This window comes from Primulina huaijiensis, chromosome 14 (assembly GCF_012295235.1).
Source record: "Primulina huaijiensis isolate GDHJ02 chromosome 14, ASM1229523v2, whole genome shotgun sequence".
In the NCBI taxonomy this organism is placed as follows: domain Eukaryota; kingdom Viridiplantae; phylum Streptophyta; class Magnoliopsida; order Lamiales; family Gesneriaceae; genus Primulina; species Primulina huaijiensis.
Genome location: NC_133319.1, coordinates 2,086,601 through 2,108,344, shown reverse-complemented (window position 1 = coordinate 2,108,344; position 21,744 = coordinate 2,086,601). Strand labels below are relative to the sequence as shown.

At 33.9% G+C, this 21,744-nt stretch overlaps 4 protein-coding genes across 10 annotated transcripts; 1 reads left to right on the top strand and 3 right to left on the bottom strand.

Moving 5' to 3' along the window:
* Window positions 1–95: 95 nt before the first annotated feature.
* Window positions 96–4,377, bottom strand: LOC140958126 (protein MICROTUBULE BINDING PROTEIN 2C-like). The gene is made up of 5 exons (XM_073415520.1): window positions 4,062–4,377; window positions 3,859–3,942; window positions 1,983–2,315; window positions 647–865; window positions 96–435 (listed from the first exon to the last, which is right to left on the bottom strand). Exons 1-5 carry the CDS (start codon window positions 4,233–4,235, stop codon window positions 283–285), a joined length of 963 nt encoding a protein of 320 aa, XP_073271621.1. The 5' UTR covers window positions 4,236–4,377; the 3' UTR covers window positions 96–282.
* Window positions 4,378–5,496: 1,119 nt separating this feature from the next.
* On the bottom strand, window positions 5,497–7,864 carry LOC140957320 (uncharacterized). The gene is made up of 4 exons (XM_073414523.1): window positions 7,457–7,864; window positions 7,193–7,314; window positions 5,842–5,997; window positions 5,497–5,770 (listed from the first exon to the last, which is right to left on the bottom strand). The coding sequence occupies exons 1-4, from the start codon at window positions 7,679–7,681 to the stop codon at window positions 5,662–5,664; spliced, it is 612 nt and encodes a 203-aa protein (XP_073270624.1). The 5' UTR covers window positions 7,682–7,864; the 3' UTR covers window positions 5,497–5,661.
* Window positions 7,865–8,821: 957 nt separating this feature from the next.
* LOC140957319 (single-stranded DNA-binding protein, mitochondrial-like) lies at window positions 8,822–12,634 on the bottom strand. 3 transcript variants are annotated; one of them, XM_073414522.1, is made up of 5 exons: window positions 12,272–12,634; window positions 11,359–11,588; window positions 10,713–10,813; window positions 9,274–9,354; window positions 8,822–9,113 (listed from the first exon to the last, which is right to left on the bottom strand). In XM_073414522.1, the coding sequence occupies exons 1-4, from the start codon at window positions 12,512–12,514 to the stop codon at window positions 9,275–9,277; spliced, it is 654 nt and encodes a 217-aa protein (XP_073270623.1). In that variant the 5' UTR covers window positions 12,515–12,634; the 3' UTR covers window positions 8,822–9,113; window position 9,274. The 3 variants fall into 3 exon arrangements, with proteins under 3 accessions (XP_073270623.1, XP_073270622.1, XP_073270621.1); XM_073414521.1 differs by having other exon boundaries at window positions 8,822–9,354; XM_073414520.1 differs by lacking the exons at window positions 8,822–9,113; window positions 9,274–9,354 and adding an exon at window positions 9,382–9,618.
* Window positions 12,635–14,640: 2,006 nt separating this feature from the next.
* Window positions 14,641–19,942, top strand: LOC140957296 (uncharacterized). 5 transcript variants are annotated; one of them, XM_073414490.1, is made up of 10 exons: window positions 14,641–14,842; window positions 15,471–15,733; window positions 16,118–16,352; window positions 16,602–16,771; window positions 17,152–17,294; window positions 17,396–17,527; window positions 17,666–18,240; window positions 18,548–18,660; window positions 19,035–19,275; window positions 19,573–19,942. In XM_073414490.1, the coding sequence occupies exons 2-10, from the start codon at window positions 15,543–15,545 to the stop codon at window positions 19,921–19,923; spliced, it is 2,151 nt and encodes a 716-aa protein (XP_073270591.1). In that variant the 5' UTR covers window positions 14,641–14,842; window positions 15,471–15,542; the 3' UTR covers window positions 19,924–19,942. The 5 variants fall into 5 exon arrangements, with proteins under 5 accessions (XP_073270591.1, XP_073270588.1, XP_073270589.1 ...); XM_073414487.1 differs by having other exon boundaries at window positions 14,642–14,842; window positions 17,396–17,573; window positions 17,661–18,240; window positions 19,573–19,940; XM_073414488.1 differs by having other exon boundaries at window positions 14,642–14,944; window positions 17,396–17,573; window positions 17,661–18,240; window positions 19,573–19,940.
* Window positions 19,943–21,744: the final 1,802 nt, after the last annotated feature.

The window sequence follows — 21,744 nt, the reverse complement described above, 5'->3', positions numbered from 1 at the left end:
ATAAATTTGAAATTTATTTTAAAAATAAGCGTAATTAATTCATTCAAGGAAATGAAGCACCAAACTAGAACAGTTAATTTATATCAACCGGCAAATTAGAGATAAGTTACTCAGATTGCAAAAATAACAATCCCATCTTAACAGCAGCAAATGTAAGATACAAAATATAGGACAATATTACAATCATTCCGACAACTAAAACACATAAGTTAAGGGCAGACGTGCATCTGACGAACTTGGACAAGAAACCCCATCGAGCAGGTCATTTTCCAACATTCATGTTCATTTAAGAACAACCGATTGCAGGTGAAATCTAGCTTTGACAGCGGCAGCAATAGATTCATCGTCTTGCTTTTCTTTTGCTTCTGCCACTGCAGCGATATAGGCTTCCCTAGCTGCTTCCAATTTCTGCATTTCTACTTCAGTCAAAGATTCCTGCCCACAAAGCACGGACTCTTACAATATACTTAAAATAAAATAAATTAAGAAAAAGAAAAAGATCTAAAAAGATATTAAAATAAAATATATAATGCACACAAGACTTGTGTTACCTGAAATAAAGAACATAGTTTCTAAAACACAAAGTAGAAATGGGGGAGAGAGGAAGTAATAAAAAGAACGGTGCTCATGAGTATAAATAACTTACTGACTCGTGATCCTCTTCAAGAGGGTATGAGACAAATTCACAGTCTGAATCAGAAAGAGTAATATCAGTCCTTCTCAAGCCTTCGATTAATGACATGAAACATGAAATCTCTCCTTCTAGTTTTGTTAGATCTTCCTGAAGCTTCTCTACTTTTTTGTTGGAAGTCATTGCCTCCCACTGTAGTTTTTCCACAGCAGCTTGTTTGTCTGCTAGCTTAATCTGTTAGAATATATACCCTCAAGAACAGAGATAGATGATAAAATAAATATATCACATTTCAGAATAACTAAGGTCAGACAAAATAATTTCATCACATCAGCAATCAAATTTTTTCAGCCGGGGATAACATGTAGTAGTTTCTTATTTAATAGCAAGTTTCAGATGCAACATGACAGCTTTTACAATAAAAAATGAAGAACCATGGAGAAGCGCATGATAATAAATTGTTGAACCACTATATCTGCTCCCAGATAGTTATGGTTAACATGTATAACACAAGTATATCTTTATATACGCGCCACCTCCACAGTTAGTCATATCTCCATTCAAGTATTGTGCAACGGCATTGTTCCATTCAATAAGTTTCGGTTAACCTCACTATGTTCCAATTTAATATTTGCGTATATACATTTACCCTCAATTAACAGGACCTAAACGAGCACAAATCAAAACTAAAAGAATTGATGATTTGGTGCAACTCACCTCAAATATTATGTTTTGAGTAAGGTTTTAAATCTTAGGGGATGGTTATGTTTTATCACCGAAGGGGGTGTTTGGTAGAGATGATTAACAAATATAATTACAATTAAAAAGACACTAAACTGTTTGTTTAAAAATTGTAAATGAACATTGTTTAAGTCACCCATTTATAGGAGGTCGTGGTAATCTTTGCTACTCTGGTCTGGGTGAACAGGGCAAGTGTTTAGATGATCGTAGACAGCAGTCGCCGGGAAATAGCGAAATAGAGAGAGAATAATGGAATCTTTTTTAGCATATCTTATAAACACTGTCTACCGGGAAAAAATCTCGATTTTACATGCTCCGGTTATGTCTATGCTAAATTTGGACAACAATTACTCATGCTTAGGAGTTATATTGAATGAGGTGTGGATGAAAATGCAGATGGAAGTGTTCTAAACAAAGGAAGTGAGAAATGAGCACAAAATCTACCTAATCAAGGTATCATCTAGAGAAAGATATGTTTTTGGACAACGACTTTTGAATAAGAGTAGTTACAGCAAAGATAACAAGGTACTCCGGTACAAAATCTTGACAAGTAATAAATTTAGTCCAATAGAAAATTTTAGATTTTGAAGACACTCATAAGTGATCATACCTTTGCATCAGAGAGCTGTAACTGTGTCGACTTAATCAGCAAGTCCTTTCCTGCGACCTCATTTTTTAGCTCATCAAATTTCAATTGCATTGAAGCCATCTCACTCTCTGAAAGCTCCGCTGATTTCAGAAGTTCATCTTTTTCTGATAATTGTCTTTTCAGATCCTCGACTTGGTCCCGTAATGCCATCAGTTCTTCTCTATCCTTTTCAGATGGTAATGATCTAGACGAAAATTTTGAGAAGCTGTCATCGCAGCCATCTTGGTTATTGGCTGTATTTTTGTTTTTCTCCTCCCTTTGCTTTTTGGTTTGAAGAGCGCTCCTTTCTGTTGTCTGCGGCAAACATTATCAACAGCATGCATTCATTGTCAATCAATAAATTTAACTCATTTGACAGTGAACCGTGATGAATGAAATGAATATTCACATGAAATGAGACCTTCATGGAAACTCGGAGATAAGGAAGTCAATTTAAAATCATGATGGGAATGCTTCATAACGAGAACAAGTACAAGTTATCAAACATGGAAATTTAACAGCCATTTGGAGTTTAAGCATCAAATTTTTTTCTCTAAAGGTGTTTGTGCGTGAGTGTATCCATGCATGCAAGGCACAATGAAACAAGGAGCTTAAAAGACAAAAATTAGATGAAAGCCTTGAAGTCTAAAGATTGAAAAAATTCATATTCTTAGATGGGCAGTTTCCTAAAGTCACAAGAGCACATCACCCAGCACCACTGAAGTTGGAAGACTAAATGCCATAAACCATGAGGAATATTGAAATAGTGAATTACTTGTGCAAACGAGATGGCCAAGAACAATGGAGTAGTCACCTTATCATTGAACCGTAAAAATTTCGTTTTTCCTCGTCTCTTTACTTGATTATTTGATTGCTTGCATTTTCCCTGAAGTTGCGTGCATTGATTTACTTTGAGAAAATCACTGTGAATTAAGAAAGTGATATTTAACATTTTAACCGAGTTCGGCTTTTATTGTAAAGTTAAGATGGTCTGTTTTAACTAAATTCCTTCACGTTATAAAGCATCATGCACCCTGAAACTAGTATCAAAGTAGTCAGGAAAACTAAGAAATACCAAGAATATAAATAATAGATGTGTGAAGCTGGTGCAATTTCTCTGAACAGAAAAATACTACCAAACATGAGCAAAGATCAATGTGTAATGCATAATCCAGCAAAACTGTGCAGTCCACTCTACCTAAATTAAAACACAGAAAGGATTTGAAAACTGGGCATCCAGACTCAAGGTTTGAGAATATTTATTCCACCAAAAATTAAGAATGAAAATGGATGAAACTACTCCTGAATAAATCATTTTTAAGTAATGGATTGGCACGGAGAGTATAAAAAACATTATTATTTTCGCCAGGTGCCAAAGAAAATCCACCGAGGCAGTTGACAAAGGAAAAAAAATTGTAGTTAGACAAGAGCCAAATATACATAAAGTAGCGTCCAAAAAAGTAATTCCATCCTCAACTATACATCAGCATACACAATAACTTGTTACTATGTGTGCTCGTTGCAGATAAGGTATTCAAATGATAAGCCACATTCTTCAAAGAAACAAATATTATAAGGATGAGAAAAATTTAATCTTCTTTGCCAATAATGATGTCTCAACAGCCAAGATTAGCGTCTGCAGTGGATGGTTGGCAGCAATCTAAGAATTAATCCCATCCACTATTTCCATCAGAGTAGCTAGAACTTTCAAAATAGATTGTGGGCGTTTTCGGATTGATGTGCTTGACGGCAAAATTGTATGAATTTTGAATATTCATTATAACGGATTCCAAACCCTCTATTGGAGTCGTTTGATATAAACAGATTGCCTTCCATTTTACAAAAAAAAAAAAATTACCTTCTTATAAAGGGATTCTCTAGACGGCGTTTTGGTATAGATCATCGAACCCCTTCTCGTGAAAGAAGAATTCGCTTTCCGGTCCTAGCGTTTCAATTCCAAACGGAAAAATACAGAAACACAGAGAACACATCACTCCAGATTTCTCAAAAATAAAATAAAATGGAACGAAAGAAAGTACTGAAATGCAAGGGTGTCCTTACAATGAGCGACTGGACAAGTGGAACGATCTCGACAAGGTCGTTAAAAAGAACACGGTCTACATTGCCAGTGGCGGCTGCGGCGGACAGAGAAGAGAAGGTGCGACTGAGCGGTGAGTGGTCCTCGCCGGCGGTGTCTTGCAAGTCTACCAAATGCTGCTGCTGCTGCTTATACATTTTTGCTCTAACGAAAACACAGTGAAGTGAAATGGGAATCGATTCTTCGATTCGATGGTAAATTTGTTCAACTGAAATCGAGGATAGATTTCTTTCAATCTCCCGAAATTAATTTGAAAACACTTTTTTTAAAAGCTAATTTGAAAACATATAGAGTGTGATTGTCAATTGTTTAAAAATTTTAAAATCGGCCGGCAGCCCACGTCTATTGGATTTTTTTAATGGGAATTTTAAAATATATATAATTTGATTTTCTTATATTTATAAAAAAATAAAAATAAAAAATAAAAAAATAATTGTCATCAAGCACGTCTATTGGATTTCAATGTGAGAAAATATTTTTAATTTATTCTTCGAATTTTGTACAAATATGCTGTCAAAAACATCTATTCCAATTAGGGTTACATAGATAATTAGGTATAATATCCAAGCTTACATATACTCAACTTATCATTTAAATTTATAATAAAATGAAAGTTAATTTCACGTTTTTTAGGCAAAAATGAAATCTTTTTATTGAAAAATCAGATTATCGTTGGTTAACTCGACCAAATATAAAGATCAGCATAAAAACGAGATTCTTTTGTCAAAGAATGAGCAATCTCATTTATTAATTCTGACTCGCCATTCATCAAAAGAGTTGAAGGCCACCACAACTGAGCATCCATCTCAAAATTCACTCGGTTAAGTTGCAATCCGACGGATCCAAGCACAGACACAGAGGTGTGAACAAACCGAACATGTTCGCGAGCTTTTCGAACAAAAAATAAATGATTCGTATTCGAGCTTATCGAATTCGATTTAAACTTGAATATGTTCAAATTTTTTTTGGAGTTGAAATCGAGCTCAAATTATTTTATTCAATAGCTCACATGCTTTAGTATTTTATTAATATAATATAATTATATACTAAATAAATAAATTTCGCATCTTTCGAGTACTTATTTTCGAGCAATTTTTCAAATTAGTTCGCAAACATGTTTGAATATTTCGAACCAAAAATTTTAACATTTTCGAACTTCGAATCGAGATCGAACTCGAATATAATTAATTTGAACTTTCAGATTTTCGTCATATTCGGCTCAATTCGGTTCGTTTACACCCACCCATGACTTCCCCTTCCCCTCTTGTGTAAACTTCACCCTATATCGATTTATTTTTACAATTCTTATAATAATATGAACCTAAATAAGAGATTAAAAATTAATTACGTGAATTTAAAAAAAAATTCTTAATGGGGAAGATTTAGTACATTGAAGCATGTCTCAATTAATGACCGTATTCGAGCCAAACAACATCAGTCTGAATCCTCGGAATAACCAAAAAAAAGGCCACGTCCTTGTATGTGAAATCATTGTACAATGATCAATTTACTATGTAGGTTATAAGTAACATATATGATTTGGCTTTGTAGTTGTATAACTGATCAGTTCCAGGTATATTTCGAGGTTCTTGATGGCTTCGACTTCCACATAATCGCATTGGGATCCGGACAAATTTGGTATTCGATTTTTGGAATCGGAACTTGAGGAACACTGCGAAACCATGAAAATTAATCGTCTTCCTTTTGTCAATATAAAGAAAAAGAAGTTGGTAATTATCTAACCTTAATGTAGCAACTTCAATTTGAGAGAAGTCCATATTAGTAGAAGTGGCTCCTTGTAATGAAATGGTTCTGTGTGTCAGATCAGTTGCTTGTTCCTTGATTGCAAGTACTTTACAATTCAAGTTAATTGAGATATTGTTTTGGCCCATCACCAACCTACATGAACAAATTATGTACATATATTTGTTTCATTCAACCGAATTATACGAAAGATTAGCCAAACAGTATCTAATGAGATTAGAGCAATAATGAAAATTAAGTAACTTAATATCTCAGATTTGTTAAGACTCAGGGCAATTTCAAAACCAGCATCTGGACTAACGACAATTGCTGGAATCGAACCTTATATTTTCCGTGAATATCACAATACACTTGACAAACAAATATGTTGTATCCTTCATTTAATCACACGTTATCTGCATGGTTTCACCTACTTAGGTATATTTAGTTTCATGCCGTTGATTTTGTGTTTAGATACAACTTTAATTGTTGCATTATCTCTTTTTAGAGAGAAAAAAAACCTACTCTAGTTATTCAATTGAAAGTTGTAGCCAATCCACCAAAATAAATATCCCAATCACTAAATTTTTTATATGATGACTTGTCGATTCGAAACTTATGTTGAGTACAATAATTGTCTTTGTTGGATAGATTAACTAGAACGACATGACTTATTGTGTGATTTCAAAGATTTGACTTGCATCATCACTACAATTATAACTTTTAGTAAAACGACAAACGCTCAATTCTACCGCCAAACAGCAACATTTCTCTCTGACCTCAGAAAAAAAAAAAAAAAAAAAAAAAAAGTAGTGTCTCAATATTGTATTTGCTACGATCACCCATGGGCCTGAGTCACAATCAACATAATTGGTTCATTAAAAAGAATAGGTCACAAAAGGGAGGCGAGAAATTTAACTCAAGTGGAGCCCTTTTCATACTCATTATCATTTAGTGGTAGAACTGATTTTGGGTTGAGGTAGACATGTAGAAGCATCCCACTACTAGCAACAGCCAGCAAGATGGTCCTTAATATTATAAAAATGGAGCAATAATCAAGTTTTATTCATTGAGTCTTTTTTTTTTTAGAAAAGAAATGGAGGCCACTTTTTTTTTGTTTCATTTTCGAAATTTCTTCGTTTGCATATGTTGTGGTTGTAATTCAGTAAGCATTTCATCAACCCAACTAACATGTTGAATTCTTGGTTTGCCCATAATGAAACAACCGTTGACCAACCATTCATCTTTTCATCTTTCGTTAAGTTTCAAACCCAAATTAATTTTGATCAAATTCAAGAAGTTTGTAGCTAAGAATCAATTATTTTGCATCAAACCAAAACTTTTAACTTACTTGTAAAGAAAACTATGATTATGAAGTCCCAAAACAAGAGTGGAAGCTCCAATCTCTCTGATTATTGCGCCGACCCTTCCTCCCTCTCCATCACCTTCTGTAACCACAATCTCTGTCTTCGTCTGCAAACATAGCCAAAAAAAAAGAAAGAAAGAAAAGCCCATTTTTTGTTAACTTCCATTTTTCAAGAAAAGGAAAAAAAAAAATTAAAAAAGATCGATGAAGTAGAATGTTGAGTGAACGTATGTATATATGTATACGTACATTAGGGAAAGAGTTGCAGATATCTCTAAAGGAGAGGGCCAATTGGAAACCTTTGAGACGAAGTGTTCTGTTCTTTTTCTTGTTTCTTGATCTTGATTTTGGGTATACATGTAAAAGTATGACTAAATCACCCAAACGGAGGATGTTTTCAAGTGCCCACCGGAGGGCCGTTCTTGCTACTTGTACATCTTCCACAATGACGACTATTTTTCTCACATCTTCCATCAATTTCCCCCCTTGGAAACTTTGCGGGAGCTCGGATTTGTTTATTTGTTTATTTTGGCTCTTGATGATATGATGTGTCTACCTGTTTCCTATCCCACTCTATCATTGAAAAGGGAGCAGGGATGACTATATATATATACACACAAGGAACTATAGGTATCGAAGAGTTGAACAACACTCATGTCATATGCACGATATATTATATGTTAATGGTTTTGAATATTTAAAAGCACTGAATTAAATTTTATTATTTTAAAGAATTATTATAACTAACGACTGAGATACACGTATTATATTTGTAACGAATATATGAGAGAAAATCGATGAACGTTCTTCACTGAAAATGAAGTGAAAATTATGTGGGGTTGGGAAGGAAAATTTAATCAGGACAGATTGTGTTTTAGGAAATTCAAAAATTATACCACCAAAAGTTAATATAGGATGAATATATAATAAAGACATAAAAAAACAATAATAAGTTAAAAAAAAACAATAGTTATAGAGAACAAAAAAATATACTAAAACACCAATATAATAAGAACTTTTTAAACAATATAGTTATAGATATTGAAAAAGTTAGCGAAGATTCATGCTTATTTTTTGATTTGGCTATATGTTGTTGGACTGATTTAATTAAGGAATATGATAACGATGGATGGGTGAGAAGACTTGGCGGCATAGTGGTGTTGGAGACTGGAGGGCGATAATATCTTAATGGCCTTCCTTGCTAAGTTGGTGTTGGATTCAATGGTTAAACATAAACACGGCAAGCCAATTCGAAACTAAAACCTGGTTGGGTGGAATCGGGACCAAACCCATTCATTGGATAAACACAACTCCAATTGAATCATACATACATACAGCCATTATTTCATTCAACACACTGTTATTAAGGCCTTCATATCGTGGCACTCTATGAGAGAACTATTAGTTTTCCAACTGCGATTTGACAATTGTTACACTGTGCATCGATATTATATACTAGTTGGTTGTGACACATGATGCGTATAATCCGTAAGAAAAAATGAAAAAAAAAATAGAGTTTTTTTAAAAAAAAAATTAAATGATCAATTTTTAGAATCGATCTAGTATGAGATAAAAATATGATAAAAATAATGTAAAATATGAAATTGGATAATTAAAATTTAAAGGATTTATTGGAATTATTAAAAAGGCTTCAGTAAAGTTATGTTAGAATGACTTTAAATCTTTAATTAATATGATATGATATATATCACCAGCTAAACCAATTACTTGCCCTATAACTCCTAACAGGCATTACATCCTATAATTTAAAAATGTCAAACACAGAGTATCCAACTATTGTCACTCAACTGTAGTTCGAAATTAATATCCAGTAACGATATTTTTATGATTTACAGGGCTAAACCTGAACCCAAATTTTTTAGATTTGCACCACAAAAAACTGGTTCTGCTTGCATTGGATTTCCGAGACAGGTTGGATACCCAAGCATGAAAAAAGGCGGGGTCAGAAGAGCAAGTTAAGAGCAAGATTGAGATGGCCGTACCAATGACCAAGGAATCGCCCCAAAGGAGAGTGAAACAGGTTAAGCTTTTATGTTTAAATTCACCTTAATAATAACCAACCCCTACTAAATCAACTTTTGATAGCTTCTCGGCATCATTTCCGTGACCTAAAAACAAAACCCGACCTGCAAGACCAAGATAGTTGTAGTTCAGACACAGAATCACGATGTAATTCAAAGCAGAAGTCCAATCCAAGAAAGTAGCAAAAGCCTGCTTAAATTATACAATGATCCCACAAATCATTCCCACAAATCCTAGGTTCAATGAACAACTAAACTGAATGGTTGAGGCTATAGCATACATGTATTTTTCATAATTGCAAAAATACGTTGGGGATGCAAACAAGTCCAGCCCCAATACAGCTTCCAACATCTGGGTTTGATCCATAACTACATGATCAAGAGAAAATAATATATGGGTATATACCTAGAAGTGGAAAATACATAAGGGAACAAACAAGTTCAACTCGAGTCAAGATTCAAACAATGTCTGGCTAGGTTGTTTATCTATTGATGCTTGACATAGTATAAACAATAGCAGCACATGCTGACAATAATAATGAAGACAATAATATATGGGCTAAACATCATTGATGATTCGACCTTTATAATTTTCAGAACATATAATTCACATTAAGTCATGAACATCAAATTAAACTAAACTACTCCTCACGAGCTTTTGAGCAACATGTAAATTCAAACTAAATAAAATTTAAACTTAAGTTTGAGCTCATCTCTCACCTCTAGATTATATCATAAAGCCCATAAGTCACCCATCCCAAACATAGTAGAAAACCTTTAACATAATTCAACATTCACAAACACTTTTAGCATTTAAAGTACAGATTCTTCTCTAGAAAACTTCTTGAAATTCTTTTTTAAGTAATAGAGAGAATAATATAACCGGAAAAAAAAAAAACACACACACACACACATTATATCATGTGTTCTATCACACTTCTTTCCTCTCCCCTGACAAACACTGCCACTCCTTGGGAGTTATATTATTCCCTATTAGTAGGAATTGAAATTCAACTTGTTTGAGAGGGTATAGCAGCAATTCGAGCACCAACATGCTTATGTTCTTAAATGGTTGGCCTGCCAAATATGAGCGTGCATGCACATCAAGATGTCAAATCACACATTTAATAAACACCTATAGGCTATAATTGCTAGCCATAATGGGTATAGCACCCCTTCCAACATGCATGGAAGCCTCGGACCAACAGAATCTAATTGTATTAGTGTCTAGAATTGATTTCTTCTGTGTAATACTAATTGATAGGGCCTCATTGGTAAGTGCTACAAGATCTCGTGCATTGGAACCCATGGTTATGGACCCGAATCCGTTAGTATGGAACATTCAAAGTAGGACAAAACTTGCAGTAGCCGCAACCAGAAAAGCATTCCTAATAGCCCCATCCAACAAGTATATAATAAGGAACATTAACACAATGAAGCAAATGAATTGAAAGTCAGCTTACCATTTCCACGTACAGCAATCTCTCGTATTCGCCGGATTAAACCAGTTATGGGATCATTGAATATTTTTGTCTCTAGATTCCCTTCCACATACAAGATAGAACTACAATGGGTAAAACTCGATCAAAATACCAAAATTCAAAACAAAATAGGTACAAGTTTACGAAATGAAGGAAATTGAAAAGGCTGGGTGTAGAGAAAAATAGAGCCGATGGGGAAACAAAGGAAAAACAAAGGAGGTCCTACTTGATTTCATGAATCAGGAGTGAAAACCGTGTGAACTGAAAGTAAATTACTCCATGATATGCACAAAAGTGACGTAAGTTGAAAAAATATCAGTTCATCTGTGCATGAGAGATTGACTTCTCCATTGACTATTTATAGTTTCACATAGTAATAGGATCAGTGTGGTGAATGACAGCGCAGACTTAACAATCCCTTATATCCTAATTAAATTGCATAAAGACATGAATCGATATAAACAAATTCATGACCAGCTTATTTCAAACTACAAATCACTATTCATCCCCATTCTTTTTGGGAGCTCTTCTCAAGCAATTTCTGGTAACTGATTTCCATTTGCAAACAGTGCTTAGACTACAATACACCTGTCCACAGATCCAAGTTTTACTAGAAATAGAAAGTTACCCGGTTGCAAAATTCTTCACTGCGAGTTCTCCCAATCTCTCAGGATATAACGAAACCCTGTGCCACTGCACTGCACAACGATTTGCATAATCTCTGGGTTCTTCGTTATCCAAAGGCCTCCTGTTAATCCGGATGCCCCCAGTTCCAACAGAGAGCAGAGTCACTATCCTCCCACTCTTTAATTTCTTTGGTATGGGAGCCTGTCCCAATTGCCCAATCAATATTGCCCGCTTCACACAAAATTGAAGCCCAGATCAAACATCACAATGGTTAACCAGTATGGAGTAACAATTTTATAGCATAGATAATGTAAATAATGTTAATTTATACGTGTACCATTTCCAAATACACTATCATAAGTTAAACTGGTATGCAGACACATTAAACTGTTAGGTCATCTCTGTTTAATCAGTGAGAAGAAACATGAATAAAATTTAATGAGAGCGGTCTACACTTCCTAAAAGTTGATCAAACTAAGCCATATCCAAAAACATAGTATTTTGTGCATTTGGGGCATTCAGGTGTGTTGACAAGAGTCAAGAAGGCACACCTAGTTCAGCTATGCCGAGTCCATAATTAAGTGGTCATTTATCTAAATGCCGTGCCAAGTCCTGAATGCAACATATGTGTAATCTGTACGCGTACGGCATAAAAACAATGAAGAATGTTCTGTTTTAACATTTAGAATTCAATTGTACTCATCGTCACGTATACACCTTCTACCTTTAACTTTACGTCTAGAAGATGATTCGGGGACGAGCTGCACAAAAAATAAATTCGAACAAGGATGCGTTGGACCAGAAAGACGTGGACAGCGACAAAAAACTTCGAAATTCTATGCAAAATGTAGGCTGTAACAAGAGCCAAACTACAATTGAAAATGATTAACGAATAACACCATTAAAAAAAACACCTTGTAAATGCCCAAGTCCAAACCGTTTTCGAGGGTTCGCTCCGTATTGCTCGTAAATTGCTGCTGATTTGATGACGAAAGACGGGTTGTCTCAAAATCAGAATCAGAATCAGAATCAGAATCTGCCTCCCTCTCTGCAGATGAGAGGCTTTTTGTGCAGAAAGAAACTAAAGAGGTTTTCGCGTTTGCTTTGTATCTGGTGAAACTTCCACCGTAAAGCTTTCTTGGAAGTGAAGACGCCATTGATTTTCTGCGTGTCTCCTTCCTACCGTAGCAGTCCAACTCCAAGGGGTTAGGGTTTTAGCTTTTCCACGTTTCTCAAGTGGAGCGATACGAGGTTTGTCATTTAACTATTTTTATCCATAATCGCTTTAGATGTTTGTACAGTTTTGTAATTAGTCATTTATATTTAAATAAAAGTATTTAATTTATATTTAAATAAAAATCATACTGTAATTTTGTAAAATAATGAACGATAATTAACTACAATTTACACATTTTTAATTCTTTTATATTTATATATTTACAAATGTATTGATATAATTCACACAACAGAGTTTTCACATTAAAAAAAATTTATGACATGAGAAATTCGCAATAGTTATCATTCAATGTACATTGTGTAGATTTCGAACTAACAAAATACTCTACAAACCATGTTATGTAAGTAAATCAAATTTTGATAGAACTGATATTCAAATTATAAAACACTATAGTCTTGAAATTCAATTACACTATTTTCATAAATGATTATAATATTAGTTTTTAATAAAATGCCAAAAATATATTTCTTTGAATGTTTGTAAAGATCAGGTCTGTTGGTATATTTTGTGAACATATAATCAATGTAAATATTAATTTTGGATTAGACACGAATATTAGGTGTTATGATATATTACATCAATTTACATGACTGGATATTCTAATATTAAAAATAATATGTTATTGATTAATAATATAAAAAATTATATTAAAAATTATAGTACTCCTTCGTATGAGAAACGTACATACATAAAAAATATATATCTAGTAAAAATTTAAAAAAATAATTAAAATAAAATTTAAATACATACTATTTTATGATTTTAGTTTTAAAATGATTTATTGGGATTTGGTTTTTTAAAATAATAACATTAAATATCTATAAGCATTCACAAAAACTTTAATTTAATTTTCAAATTTTACAAAATATAATTTCTCCAAAAATTCGTACTATTAATTCACATACTTTCTTATAGGGGTGAGCATAGTTTGGTTAAAACCGAAGTAACTGACAGAACCGAAAAATTCGGTTTAAATGGTTCGGTTTTATTGGTTTTTCGGCCGGTTACGGTTTTAAAATTAAAAAAATTCGATTTTTCGGTTCGGTTTTCGGTTTTGATCCTCAGAAAATCGAAATAACCGAACTGGCCATATTATATTTAACTATATGACTTTTTGTATAAGGGGCTAATAAATGGGAAAGATCTTTGTTAGTTTCAATAAATTTATATATATTTAAGTTATGCTTCAAGATTGTGATTCATAATCACTGTTGTGATAAATTTAATGTCATTTTTTTTCTAATTTTGCAAAACAGGATTTTGGAGTTTGACAATTGGAAGTTCAAATTGTTATTGAAGCTCGTATTGTTAAATATATTGAGATTTGAGATGCAAAATCTATGTGCATTTTGGAGTCTTAGAATTGGAATTTTATGACTGTGTATCCTTTTATTGAAAATCTACTGTTTGAAATTGTATTTAAAATTGTTATTGAAGATTAGATTGTTAAGTCATAAGTGTATTGTAACCGTACATGTTATACTCATCTACTGTCATTGTTTCTTTTATATGTGTTGCATCCATCAAGCATCAAATTATGTATAATTTTATTTCTTAACAAAATATTATAAAACCGTATATAACTGACCATATAAACCGAACCGTATTACAAAAACACCGTACCGAACCGTAATAAAATGGTTTGGTTTTGGACTAGATATATTCAAAACAGAAAACCGAAAAACCGAACCGTTATAGAGAAAAACCGGACCGAACCGACCGACGCCACCCTTACTTTCTTATATATTTTGATAATTTATTTTTAAATAATTAAAATTAACTTATATTAAAAACTCTATAAATATTTATTACTCTTAAAAACTGGGTTATTTCAATACACAAGCCTATTTTTTCAAAACATGGCAACATTTTTTTTTAAATGCCCTCTTAATGAACTTTATTTTTTACTTCTTAAAATAATATTTAACAAAAATATGTTTTTCTTCTCTTATCATAAAAAGTAATACTTTTTCATGGATGACCCANATATATATTATTTAACAAGGTTGGTAAGGAATTCAAATCCAATTACAATTTTCAATTTTATTAAACCAAACACTGACACTTGTGTTTTCTATTGAGAAAAAAGCGAGAGAATCAGGCTTTCGCATAACTACTACGGTCTACGAGGCTTCCAGACAAGTGGGCCCGCTTGGTGTCACCGGACTGCACATATCAATCTCGATCGAATCCCTGTTCTCATCCCATCTAGTATAGCTTGAGTCGCTTTGCAGAAACCCAACAGGCGGTGGGTATTCATGTTGACTCTCTCACATTCGTCTTATATCTAGCTTTAGTTCTTGATTATCTATGAATTGCTTCGTGCCTCGTGGGGATTCGAATTCCAGCGGTGAACTTCAGTCTCATGTGAATTCATGAAAATTTCCCTTCTTTATGGATTTTCGCCCTATTTCCTAGTTTAACTCTAGCAAGCAATACGCATAATTTTTTTATGGTTTATGTACTTGTAGCAGCACTGCGTCATCGTGATTTCAGGGCTTCTTTCACGGATATATCTAACTAATATCACTTTTTTTTGGATATTCCATGTGGGTTCTTTAATCAGTATTATATGTACTGCGAAAATTGAAAACTTGCTGCAATACACGATGTATTACTGTTGGTTTTCATGGGATGTTGTCTTATTGGGGTCTAAACTTGAATTCTCACAGCAATTCCTGTTACATATATTTTCGATAAAAGACGCATGTTACTTTGGATATAGACGAAGAATACTTGATTGTAGTGGAACATGAAACTGAATCATGCTTGCAATTATATGAATATCGAAGGATACAATCATTTGTAACTAACTAATATCGTTCATCTAATAAATAAATTATAGTTAATGAGATTGCAAAGTGATTTTGAAACAGGAAATCTGGACTTCCATACCAGTCTGTTGTAATTAAAGCCCATGGGTGGTCCATGAAAACAGGTAGGTGGAAATGACTATGGTGAGCAAAACTCGAGATATGCTGGAGGGTCTGGTGAAAGAGGGGTCATTCAAGTGGTTGTCTAGAACGCGAAGCTTATTTGATGAAGAGGTTGAAGAGCTGAGAAGATCTCCGTCTGCTGGGAATAATTGGCTGCCAGAGCTCTCTCCACCTGCAAATGTTCTGGTCCACAGATGCTCAAAGTTAGTTTGTTGCTGAACTCTTTGCCTTTTGTTGTTATTTGGGTTTTTCTTTTGTTACTCTAATCCAGCTAAGGCCAAATTATGTATGAAAATTAATCTAAGCAAAATGAATGAGATGGAAACTTATCTCCGTGCAACTGCAACAACCAACAATGTGTGGGAGTTAGTACAGGGAATCAGAAATTGCAGTTAAAAAACAAATGGCTATAGAGTGGGGGTATTTTTGTGAAGCGGGACACCAGTAATTAAGAATGGAATGAATGCTTATAATAAAATAATTTTATTTATTGAAGATGCAAGAAGATCGCGACAATTAGTTATTCACAACCTAGATGATCCTTGAGATAACTTCTTTGATATGATACGTGTAATTAAATCTTACAGAATCCTTGGACTTCCTACATGCCAACTTCGAGAAAACTTTGACGCTGAGGCTTCTGATTTTCTTAAGCATCATCCCAATTTTGCACGGAACTTTTTGGAATATTGTTGCTTCCTGGCTCTTTCTCGTTCTATTCAAGCAATCAATTATCTAGATGACAAGAACTTTCGCCGGCTTATATTTGATATGATGATTTCCTGGGAATTTCCCGCAGCTTCCAGCCAACCGTTTCCAGCTGTACGATTTCAAGTCATATTATCAGAACAGATTTAAGCACCATGCTGATTACTTTTAGCTTTATCGTGTAGTTTTATTTCACTCTCATTCTATCATGTCTGAGCAGCTGTAACATGTTAAAAATGCCAGAAAACTGTTTTTACAATGAGAACTGAAAAATTGCAAGTCCTACATCGTATACCATGGTCTTGAGGCTCAATTTTTCTTCTTGTAACTGGTGAGTCTTGTTGAAGCTAGTGTTTGTTTCAGTTGGACAATGATGCCACTGTTGGAATAGAGGCTTTTTCTCGAATCGCTCCTGCAGTTCCCATTATCGGTAATGTGATTGTCGCTGATAAGATATTTGAGGTTCTTTCAGATTCAACCAGCCGCCGGCTTCATTTCTCTGTCTATGACAAGTACCTCATTCGATTGGAAAGGTACTAACTGCTGCTGTCTTGTTTCAGAAATAGTTTTTTAATGGGAAAACTTCCACAACTTTGACGTCATGCTCGTTGTTATGCATGCACAATAAATTGGACTTAATTAGAATGGAACAAATGCTCATAATGTCAAGTTCTTGCATCTTTTTTCAATTATAAGTCGCGGTGATAGGTTTTTCACCTTTCAGTTTGGCTAACAGGATAGGAGAAACTTAAACATACACCATGATTAATTCATTGTTTTGTTGCGAATCACGAATGAATGACAGGATAGTGTCCATTTTCATTTTCATTTTTTTTCACTATCAATGATGCCCTGTTGCAGCTTTTTTTCTGATATGTTAGGCTCCTAATAATTTACTTATCTTATTTTATAGGGTAATACGAAAATTTCAGTCTCAATCTGAATCCTCTCTCCTATCATCCCAACGATTAGTCAGAGGAGAAAAAGTTTTGGAAGTTGATGGGACAGCTGCTAGCCAACCAGTTATCGAGCATGTGGGTGTATCTGCATGGCCAGGCAAGTCTTGAAATGCAGTATGGAATAAGTTGAGAACTGGGAGTATACACACAGCTCTTTAATTATTCTGAAAAGACATGAGAATAGATTTGTGATTGCAGGTCGTTTAACTCTGACAGACCATGCGCTATACTTTGAAGATCATCGAGTTGTTTCTTATGACAAAGCTAAGATGTATGATCTAGCAGATGAATTACAGCAAATCATCAGACCGGAGCTCTCTGGGCCATGGGGTACTAGGCTTTTTGACAACGCAGTCTTTTACAAATCAAAATCTTTGTAAGCAGTGGTGGATTACAAAATACTGTAATAAGCTAAGTAATTTTGTGTTTTTGGAAGCTCATTTTTTTGGGACTCGTAATGCAGATCAGAACCAGTTGTTGTGGAGTTTCCAGAGCTTAAAGGTCACACCCGTCGTGACTATTGGTTAGCTATTATTCGTGAAGTTCTATATGCCCATAAATTTATTCGTAAGTTTCAGCTCGGTGGTCTCGAGAGAGATGAAGTGATACTTAAAGCTATTTTTGGGATTCTGCGAGTGCAAGCCCTTAAAGAAATAAGTTCCACCATCCCTATTTGCTGTGAGGCTCTTCTTATGTTCAATGTTTGTGACAAGCTGCCCTGTGGGGATCTGATTCTAGAAAGTGTTGCAAACATGTTGACCATGAGACAGATAGACCGGAGAAGTGCTACAAAATCTGTAAATGGGATGTATTCAATCTCAGGTTTAGCGCTTGCTTCTAACTTGGGCTTTGCTTTTGGGACAAGTTCTTGCAATACTAATGAGACTGCCCTTGTTGTTGGTGAAATTGCTGTTGGAGAGATAACACTTTTAGAGAAAGCAGTCAAAGAAGCTAGAAGCAGCTATGAAAACGTAATTCTTGCACAAGCCACAGTTGATGGAGTTAAAGTTGATGGTATTGACACTAATTTGACAGTGATGAAGGTGATAACATTATTTTGTCGAACAGATTTTCATGTACTTAAATTTAGGATAGGAAACAGCTGGCTTTTTGGTGCTTTTGTATTCTGTTAAATAAGACCTTTTGAACTGATATCACGGAGCCCCTTGTATTTTAATTTCTAAAAATGGCTTTGGTGTATATACTGATGGTCAACAACATAGCAGTCAGAAGTCAGAACAAAAAATGGTTCTGAGCTATAAATTATTCTATTATTTCTCCCATCTTCTTGTTCTAAAACTTGTTATATTTTTAAGTTGTGTAGTTCTCAAGATGTGCATGTTAATGCAGGAATTGCTTTCTCCCATGACAGACATTTGGAATTGGATTATTCTTTTGCTCTACTGGGAACGCCCTTGGAAATCCCTTGCATTCTGCTTGGTTTCTAGTTATATTTTGTGTAGGTTAGTACATTTTTGTAGTTGATTTCATTGATCATGCAAGTTTGTTGTGCATGAGATATTTGGAGCCTGTGTTCTGGATTATGAAGAATGACATTGTTCATCAATTGATAATAATGGAACAAATCATTTAGTTGGAAGCTCAAAGAAATAATATTGCAATCTATATCCCAGATCGATGTAAAACTATTTTTCCCCTTTTCTTTTAATCAGAAATAATCACGTGTTCTACCATCTAAGCAGTAATTGGGAGTAAATAATGTGAAAGTAATCTCAATTTTACTGATTGTGCACGCATTTGGGGACATCATGCAAGTGGATGAATTTCTGAGGAAAACAATTGTCTATCGAGTGACTTAATCTTACCTTTTTTGCAGAGGCTGGTTGGGCCATGTTCTTGCTTCATTACTTATCTTTCTGGCACTCTTCATGTTGATTAACCGTTGTATTCAAGGAGGGCATATTGATGAACTGAAGGTAATGGCACCTCCTCCCATGAACACAATGGAACGGCTTTTAGCAGTTCAAAATGCAGCTTCCCAAGCTGAAAATCTTGTCCAGGAAGGAAACATTCTTCTTCTCAAATACCGTGCGTTGCTTCTCTCGCTTTTCCCGCAGGTGTCGTTTTAAATTTTCTTTTATCCATGCAGTATTCTCCTAATAGTTGTTTTGTCGTTGGGAAACATAATTTTGTGTGCCATGAAAGGCTAATACTTCTGGTTCTTAGAATCTTTCTATTCTCCCACTTCTTCTGTGGTTCTTGTCAACTAAATATTTGATTGTTTTTTCTTGGTTCTTGAAAATCTTAGAAGAATGGGCGTCGATTTTGAGAGAACGAGTCAGTCCCATATTTTGTTGTCATCTATTTTAGTTGAAGTAGTTTATGTTCATTTACTATGTACATCTTATATGCAGGCTACCGAGAGATGTGCAGGAGCGCTTTTGGTCATAGCTTTACTTGTTGCTTTTGTGCCTGTTAAATATATTGTTCTAGTGGCTTTTCTGGAAACATTTACCAGATATTCACCGCTTAGAAGAGCCAACACTGAAAGGTGGCAAAGACGATTTCGAGATTGGTGGTTTAGCATACCAGCAGCTCCCGTCGCACTTGAAAGATATAATGACGANTCACCCCAAATATGTTTCACATGTAATATCATCTCTAGTTTTTCTTTGCTCTCATTTCATGTAAATGAATGTTTATCTTTTCACCCTCTTCTTGTGCCAATGCTTTCCCTTTCCATATGTAAAAAGCACTGCACGTAGTTTTTATATGTATATATGTATATATATATATATAATTTTATTTCACAGAATAAGACAGGTGGTTTTGCATTTGATCTGAATTTGTCGGTGCATATTTCAACGTTGTCTAGCCGGTTGAATTAGAAATGTTAAGTGTGCTAGGTCATTGGGTCAGTCCAACCCCGTCATGATAAAAGGTGGGTTAGAATAAAGATTTAGTAACCCATTTGGAAGTGAGTCAAAATGGGTTAAACCGTTTGAGTTTTGAGTTAAGTCGAGTTGAGTCGAGTATTTATCATTCATCTCTAAGTAATGTCCGATAAATTTTTAACTCAATTCTCTTTAATTTTTAAAACACAATTCATTACCTATTTAATTTATTTTTTATTTTTTTATTTTTTTTTATATTAATCTATGTCGCCGTCGCTTGGGCTGAATTTTTAAAAACCTTCCAAAAAAATTTCTGAACTTCGAAGAATGACACCGTTTATTTTAAGTTTTTGTTGGCAAATATCAGATTATTGATAAAGATAAAGAGCGGAAGGAAGTAGAAAGAAGACGAAGAAATGACTGTTGATGGATTTTGAAGAATTTGTATGTATATTATTTATTCAATATTTTCCTAGATTTTGTTAAACTTTTATTTTGAAATTTTATGCTTTTTTTATTTCTTATATTAATGATATTAATTATTGAATTATTTGGTTAAATATATTATATAATGAATAATATATGTATTAAAACATGATTTTTTTCTTAAAATTTTCAAAATTTGGTGTGTTGATCTGCCTAACCCGAAACTCAAAGTGGGTTGAGTTGGGTTGAGTTTTATCCAATCATCAATCGATGAGTTAACTCGCATATCTCATTTGATGGTGGGTTGCATTGGGTCGGATTGGCCCGTTTCAATATCTCTATTTATAATATGTCACGTATGTGTATGAGATAATATCAGTCGTCAATACACACAAGTTACGTGAACATGACATCGGTTTACATAAAATAATATTTTGTTTATTGATTTAATTTGAAATGAAAATATTATAAAAACGGAAATATATATAAATATGTTTAGATTTAAATAATTTATGTAGGAGGAATTGAATATAGAAAATTGAGGATATAAATTATTGAAAGTTATGTTATTTATAGAATATTTCGGAAATACATCCAAATATCAATTGTAGGGTTTAATTTAATGTATAACATAGATAAGTCAGATCAATTTTACGCAATATTATGATTCGATATTTGCATGAAAGATATTCGTTGCCGACCGGAAACTACAAATTTTTTTTTTTTGAATTGGAAACTACAAATTTTGTGCAGACATACCATAATGAGTGGGAGCGTAAAGAGTGTAAGTGGTTATTTCAACCGATTCTCGTGGATCATTTTTTCACTCTAATATTGTAAGAGTGTACTCTGAGGGTCGACGTTACTATTCTCTCCCTCAAGTCCCTACCTACTCGTGCATATTTTTCGATTTACCTTCTCGTTTGGGTCAAGAGACATCTGACTTGTATAGAAGAGTTTACTACTATTGATAAACTTTTTATAGAAAGGTTAAGTTGGATATCATCGTCTACTTCTATATACTAAGTGTGACATCATCGTATAATTTTTTTCATCAATATTTTTTGCAAGATAAACCAATTAAAAAGATATTTATTTTACGAAAAATTTTATTATATAGTTATAGGAAAACTATACTCTAGACAACTATAACCCGTGTACAAATATACTAACAAATAGAGAGGACGAAAGTACCCGGTACCCCATTATGTAGGTTGATTGACAGGATAATTAATAATTATATTTGTGTAGTCTGCTTTTATATTC

What these genes read in the sequence shown, in the direction of transcription:
- LOC140958126 (XM_073415520.1), bottom strand. Translation starts at nt 4,235, where the DNA reads ATGTATAAGCAGCAGCAGCAGCATTTGGTAGACTTGCAAGACACCGCC. An exon ending in GAGAATCCCTTTATAAGAAG is followed by an intron (nt 2,316 to 3,858) that starts GTAATTTTTTTT and finishes TGTTTGCCGCAG; the next exon opens with ACAACAGAAAGGAGCGCTCT. An exon ending in TTGAAGAGGATCACGAGTCA is followed by an intron (nt 436 to 646) that starts GTAAGTTATTTA and finishes CTTTGTGGGCAG; the next exon opens with GAATCTTTGACTGAAGTAGA.
- LOC140957320 (XM_073414523.1), bottom strand. Translation starts at nt 7,681, where the DNA reads ATGGAAGATGTGAGAAAAATAGTCGTCATTGTGGAAGATGTACAAGTA. An exon ending in AATCATAGTTTTCTTTACAA is followed by an intron (nt 5,998 to 7,192) that starts GTAAGTTAAAAG and finishes TTGTTCATGTAG; the next exon opens with GTTGGTGATGGGCCAAAACA. An exon ending in ATTGAAGTTGCTACATTAAG is followed by an intron (nt 5,771 to 5,841) that starts GTTAGATAATTA and finishes ATGGTTTCGCAG; the next exon opens with TGTTCCTCAAGTTCCGATTC.
- LOC140957319 (XM_073414520.1), bottom strand. Translation starts at nt 12,514, where the DNA reads ATGGCGTCTTCACTTCCAAGAAAGCTTTACGGTGGAAGTTTCACCAGA. An exon ending in GTGAAGAATTTTGCAACCGG is followed by an intron (nt 10,814 to 11,358) that starts GTAACTTTCTAT and finishes TACCCATTGTAG; the next exon opens with TTCTATCTTGTATGTGGAAG. An exon ending in GATTGCTGTACGTGGAAATG is followed by an intron (nt 9,619 to 10,712) that starts GTAAGCTGACTT and finishes TTGATCATGTAG; the next exon opens with TTATGGATCAAACCCAGATG.